Source organism: Heteronotia binoei, chromosome 8 (genome assembly GCF_032191835.1).
Source record: "Heteronotia binoei isolate CCM8104 ecotype False Entrance Well chromosome 8, APGP_CSIRO_Hbin_v1, whole genome shotgun sequence".
Lineage (NCBI taxonomy): Eukaryota > Metazoa > Chordata > Lepidosauria > Squamata > Gekkonidae > Heteronotia > Heteronotia binoei.
The window spans coordinates 99,340,626-99,347,464 of NC_083230.1; the positions used below are offsets into that span (position 1 = coordinate 99,340,626).

The 6,839-nt window shown below is 41.2% G+C and overlaps 1 protein-coding gene across 1 annotated transcript in view; it reads left to right on the forward strand.

Moving 5' to 3' along the window:
- Positions 1-5,970, forward strand: part of PKP2 (plakophilin 2) — an 82,291-nt gene extending 76,321 nt beyond the window's left edge. Inside the window, exons 12-13 of the mRNA XM_060245696.1 lie at positions 2,566-2,641; positions 4,866-5,970. Coding sequence (XP_060101679.1) covers positions 2,566-2,641; positions 4,866-4,934 — 145 coding nt within the window. The 3' untranslated portion in view covers positions 4,935-5,970. The remainder of the gene's footprint in view (positions 1-2,565; positions 2,642-4,865) is intronic.
- The last annotated feature ends 869 nt before the right edge of the window (positions 5,971-6,839 follow it).

Genomic DNA, 6,839 nt, shown 5'->3' on the forward strand with positions numbered 1-6,839 from the left:
TTCTAGATCATGTCTTCCCTTTCTTTCTTCTCAGGCTCCTGGTCAGTTTTTTGTGGATAACATTGCTACCATTCATTCTTCTCTGCCAACTTATTGCATTGCTTGTTTTAATTGCCTTCCTGCACTTCATTGGTTTTGTCAATCTGATGACATTGCTCCCCAATTCTATTTTTCCGTGACCAGTTACATGCTGGATCCACTCCCAGTCACTTTATTTAAACTGTCTTGCTTGTTATTCCTTTGCTTCCTTTTCTACTGCATGATTTTAACCTCTCACAATCTTCTTACTTATTTAAAACAGTCATACTTTTGCAGTTCTACATGACTGGAATCCTAAGCAAAGTTACATCCTTTTAAGCCCATTGACTACAATGGACTTAGAAGAGTGCCTTTCTATTTAGGATTGCACAGTAAGTTGTCTCATTCATAGATTCCTTTGAGTCTGGTTTTCATTCTCGAAATTCCACTGGATCTGCTTTCTTGCATTTCAGTAACTTCATACACAGTGGTCATTTTGTAGAAAAATAGGTGATAGAGCTCATCCAGGGATAGTTATGCAGCTGCACATACTATTCAACGGACAAGGAGGTGGAACTCTCAGAAAGGTTCAGGAGCTGTGCTCCTGTGAGCTCCCACTGAATCTGAGGCCTGCTCATGCATAAGTAACATGGTCAGCATTCTTTTCTTTTACTTATCTTAAACTTTTTAAACCATTCATCATTCGGTTATCTCTCTGCCATGGATTTGGAGGCAGGGGTGTTTTCTTTCTCAGAATCTTTTTTCATATCTATTAACAGTAATTCTTCCCTCCCCCCGTTTTGGACCTGGAGTTCCCCATTCTAGATACTCTTCTCCTTTTTGCCTTATCTTTCCTCTTAGTCCTATTAATTTTCTTTTAATAATCACTATCACTTTGGTTCTTTTCTTCTTCTGTCCTGTATGTGTCCCTTTTTTTCTAACACCTTCTGTTTTGTTGCAATTTTTAACTTGGTGCCCTCAGTATTTTAAGCTTTATTCATCTAAAACAATGGTTTGTTCTCTCTTCTTTCTCCTAGAGTGGGCCCTTACTGCGTCCAGCTTCAGTTAGTATAGTGGAGTATTCCTTTTGACTTACTGTTAGTAAATGCTTCTGTTTCTCCTCTCCCAAACATGGAACACTTGTGTCCTCTTTGACTCTACTCTCTTTTTCTTGTTTTATTCAAGCTACAGCAAAAAAAAAAGCGCCATTTGTAACTTTTAAATACTTCTAAAATTACCACTATTGCTAAGATGTTCTAAGAGACAATTTGGTATAGTGGTTAAGTGCACAGACTCTAATCTGGGAGAAGTGGTTTTGATTCCCCACTTCTTCACATGCAGCTGATGGAATGATCTTGGATCAGTCATAACTCTTTTAGAGCTATTCTGCTCAAGAGCAGTTCTTGGAGAGCTCTCTCAGCCCCACCTACCTCACAGGGTGTCTGTTGTGGGGAGGTGGAGGGAAAGGAGATTGTAAGCCACTCTTGAGTCCAAGAGAAGGAAGGGGTATAAATCAAATCTTCTCCTCCTCCTCTTCTTCTCTCTGTGTTTCCAGTTTTTCTCTTCCAGTCTCAATTCAGCTAGCTGCTCGGTTGTTTTTCCCCCAAGTCTTTTTTTTTTTTGCCCATATTTCTCCTTTGTTACACTAACTTCATTTACATCTGGGCCCTTTACTCCGTCCAGTTTCAGTTAGTACTGTTTGGGTGCCATTTTAAGCAGACTTCACTTATACTTTTTTAAGTTCACGGATTTCAGTGAATTTATAAGGGTTTTTTTTTTTTATCAACCTGTTGAGCTCTTTCATATCTGCCTTACCTTCTCTCTTGGCCTTCTTGTCATCTCTGCTCTGTTGGTACATTCCTCCTGACCCACGCTCCTGTCACTTCTTCTGTCTCTTCTTCCAGCCTTTCTCTTTTGCTATCTCTTTTCTTTGAAATTCTCTCCTTCTCTTCCCCCACTAACAATGTATTTGTCTCTAACATCTACCACTTCCCTTCCTTTTGTGTCTTTTATCTTCTAAAGGCTGTGTCCATTTAAATCACAAACCTTAAAAGTGTTCTTTTAAACTTAGTATTGTACAGTAACTAATGTTTAAACCTAGAGTTGCCAGCTTCTGGGTGAGGCCTGATGTTCTCCTGGAATTATAGCTGATCTCCAGACTACAGAAATCAGTTCCGCTGGAGGAAGTGGTAGCTATAGAGCGTAGACTATGGTATCCAGAGCTTTTTTTGTAGCAGGACCTCCTTTGCATATTAGGCCACACACCCCTGATGTAGCCAATCCTCCTGGAGCTTACAATAGGCCCTGTAAGAAGAACCATGTAAGCTCTTGGAGGATTGGCTGCATCAGGGGGTTGTGGCCTAATATGCAAAGGAGGTCCTGCTACAAAAAAAAGCCCTGATGGTATCACACATCCAATCAGCTCCCTCCCCACCTCAAACTTCACCCTCCCCAGGCACCACCCCAAAATCTCCCCAGAATTTCCCAATGCAGAGTTGGCAACCCTGTGTGAACCAGATGATGGTGATGACTTTTTTCTATTCTCAGCAAAGCTGGCAGAGCTGCTTCCATCCTCTTATACTCATTATGGTCTCATGTTGATCTCCACAATGCCTACAAGAAGGTAAGTTAGCTGTTTGTTGTAGTTGTTCTTTTCTTAATATGTTTTTATCCAACTTTCTTTTTAAAAAAATCAGTAAAATGTAGTATAAAAACAAAAAAAGAAACCCAAAGTATACATAACATATCCTGGGCTGGTGTCCACCAGGTAAGTCTATCAAGACCATGGCCATGAGTTGTGAGCCAAGCGTCAAAAGCCAGGAACTGAGAGTTATTTGGCTCTTGCCTCATGGTTCGCACCTCCAGCAACTACTGAGCTTTAGATACCTAAAGCAGGAGAGAGAGAAAATATTCAGCCAGGAAGGAAGGAAAATAGATGGAGAGGGAGGAGGAAGGGAGAGGTGAAAAGAAAGCAACTTTAGCTTTAAATGCATTCTCCAAGCTGCCAGCTGGCTTGGCTTGAAGAAGTGACTTAAAGAGACAAATGTCTTCTTCAAGCCCACGTTCTCCGAGCCCACCAACGAGGTAGTGGGGGCTTCAAGAGCCACACAATATGTGTGAAAGAGCCATATGTGACTCCCAAGCCTCAGTTTGGCCACTCCCAGCCTGGATGTTACAAGCAGGTGGCAGTCTTCACACACACACACACACACACACACAGAAGAAATGATAACTTTCTTATCATTATTTATCTTCTTCCTGGGCAGTTTTCAAAATTGATTTTAAAGAATATAAATCTTCTTGGTCATTAAATTGAATTGGCACAAAAGAAATGTCTTCTAATACTTTGGTTAAAGAATATAATCATTACAGCAAAGTTCCATATGTTTGTGTGGGGGGGTGAAACTGGAATTGACCTTGATATTTCTACGTACAAGGTTTTTCTTTTTTAAAACCTATTTGGCACCATTTCTTGGGCTTGGTGAATGCTAACTGGCTTTGTTGGTGGATGGCATTTTGTGCCTCCCATATGTACAGTGCCTCTTTTGCATTCCTAAGGGCCCTGAGAGCAAGAAACAAGAAAGGAGGAAAATACATCAAGGAAACAACACATATGATAACTGGATGAAAACAGCTTTCTTGCTTTCAGCACTCAGAACATTTGGCACAGCATAGGGTCAAATCCAGTGTTCCCTATAAGCTGAGTTAGTGTGAGCTAGCTCACAGTTTGTTAGCCTCCAGCGCACACATTTTTTGTCTTAGCTTAGGAAAAATGGCCTCAGAGCAAACAGACTCCAGAGCTTAGAGAGAGCATTGGTCAGATCCAAACACTGAGCGACCTGATTGCTGGTTGATGAACCACATCCCAGCCTGCATGCTGGGGAAACCAGAAGTGACAAGAAGTTGCTCCCGCAAAGGCACAAGCCCATGTGTGGAACCCTTCCCAGAAGTTGTGTCATGTTGCACCAAACACCAGCACCACTGATGTTCTTGCCCCCCCCCCCAAACTCCTAGAAGTTGCCAGCCATTACACTGGCAACCCAAAGGCTGCCCCACTGGCTCTGCTGCAAAATTCAGGTAATGTGATTGTTGCAGTGGAACCAGGAGCAGGTTCACAGAGATGTCTGGGGTCCACAGAGATGTCAGGAGTCCACAGAGATGTCTGGGTTCACCAGAGAGCACTTTGATCAAGCTCTAAAAATATTTTGGCTGTCCCTGGGCTAAAAGAGGCTAGGTTTAATTCCACCAGAGCAAGAGCCTTCTCGGTTGCAGCCCCAGTACTCTGGAACACCCTCCCAGAAGCCATCAGGGGCCTGTGGGACTTATCGCAGTTCTGCAGAGCCTGCAAGACTGAACTGTTTCAGATAGCATATGACATCTAATGGGAGAGGGCTGCCACCACACCTGGATCTATTGCACTTTAGTACTAACTGCCTAGGATCTGAACACACTGAGAAAGGAAATATTATATGCCTGAAGTAACACCATTGCAATTTATCTGATTGTTTTATTGTTTTAATATTGCTTATTGTTTATTGTGTATTTTTTGTTGTTAGCCGCCTTGTGTCTGCATAAAATAGGTGGGATATAAATATAATGTAAATAAAATAAATAAATAAATAAAATGCCAAAACAACAAGGGAGGGAAGGCTGAAGCTTCATCTCTCTGTGTTCCAAAGTCCACCATAGATCTGTGAGTGGGATGGGGACTGCAAGCTTAATACATACCTGATAACACATCACAGTGCTTTCAGTTTCAGTTTAGCATTTTTCACTATAAATTAATCTCTGTTATTTTATTTACAGCATTCTTCACAATAAATTATTTGTTTGTTTTTCCTTAAAAGGCTGGTTTTAAAAAGACTGATTTTGTCAATAACCGGACATTGAGAGCCTACAATTCACTCAAAGACTGAAACAGAGACAACGAAAGCCAAGGAGACTGATTGATGAGACCATTTGGAAACTTGGGCAACTATCTCCTATGTATCTACTCACCAGCAAGAATTCCAGAGCGCCTTCCAGAAGGGGAGCTGATGATGAGAAGAAAGTGTGTCCCCTCCAATGTTATCTGCCTTATACGATGGCTTCGTAGCCAGTTTCAACTCAGGACTCCTTTTGTAAATCCTAGTTGCAACCTAGTCAACATTTTTAGTACAAAACCTGATTCTGATACCAGTCGCCCAAGCCCAGAGAGTGATGCCTATCAATAGATTAGTTTTGATATGCTACTTTATAACAAGCCAATAACCAAAGACAATTGGATGAGGGAATATCTGATGCGTCTTTTTTTGCTTGTGGGGGTGGGGGAGTTGCTACATTTTTTACTAATCATTGCTTTATACAAAACTGCTTCTGGTTTAGCAGGCATCTATGCAACTTAGGGTTGCCAGCTCCAGTTTTGGAAATACCTGGAGATTTGAGGGGAGAGCCTGGGAGAGAGTGGGGTCAAGGGAGGGAGGCGCCTCAGTATGGTTTAATGCCATGCAGTCCACCTTCCAAAACAGCCATTTTCTCCAGGAAAAGTGGAATAAATGTTTTGATTGATTGATTGATGATTTATGTGGTCTGGAGATCAGCTGTAATTCCAGGAGATCTCCAGCCCCCACCCAGTCGTTGGTAACCCTAACAGCTTGTTGAAAGTGCAAGCTCATAGACTGTTTTTGAAACATGAAAATATATTGGGTGTAAGTTTCTGTTGTACTGCTGCAACGGTTATTGAATTCATGCATGTGTGTTTACCAAAACTTTATGGGGTTTTTTAAAAGAATGTGGAATTGAAATAAGGTATTGAAGGAGCTGTTTTTTAAAAAAAAATGCATATAAATTTGAGATTGCCTTTCTGTATTCCTTGTAGACATCCATACTTGACTTCTCCAGGTCATGATTCTTTCTAGCTTGAAGACACAACCGGTGCAAAACTGCTATATTAAAATTTTTAACTTACCATTATTTCAACCTTTTTACTTAGGTTTGCTAGCTAACCAAAAAAAAGAGGCTGGTTAGGCTTCTGTGTGCTTAATAGCTACCTGATCAGCATCAACGTGTCTGAAAAGTTTCTTGGGAGGTGGAGATTAGATTAGACATTAGCATGACTACTGTCTGTAAATAACTGATACATAGGATCAGGAACCAGTACAAAAGCTGGCAACCTTAGGATTTCACCTATACCTTTAATAACATTTTGGCTTTGCCAGCCTTTCAGCTAGGTTTTGCTGCTGTGCTGTGCTGATCAAATAACAGTTTGATCAGCTATGAGAATGCTTCTTCGTGACATGAACAGCTTCAGCTGCCAGTCATTGCATATGACACTGCAATGTAAAGGAAAGCTTCTGAGATGATTGATAAGTTGGCCACTCTACCAAAGCTCAACAAGTAGATATTAAGCTGGGAAAGCTCTCTTACTTATTTTCTTGCAAGAAAAAAAATCCAAATTTGTACATTGGGCATGGAAGCAGGGCCAGTAAAATAACCAGCAAGTCCATTTTCACTGCTGCGATAATTTCCTGATCTAGGGAAGAGTTCAGATCACTATGTAAAGCATCAGATTTTAATTCATGCCTTGTTAGGTTGTTACCATGTGTAAGAAGACTGTGAGGATTCTGTCCACAGTAGTTACCATCTATGGTCAGAATTCACACATGTACTCTAGACATGTGTCTGGTCCTTTCTTCAGTCAAAGTATAACTTCACTTCAAAGCAACCCCATGTAAGGAAGCAATCCCTGGGTCAGTTAGCTCAGGAACCAAGTCCTGCACATGGTGCAAATCAGAAATAGGGTTTATTTGGGAGAATGATGCAAATATCTAGGCAAGGGAATG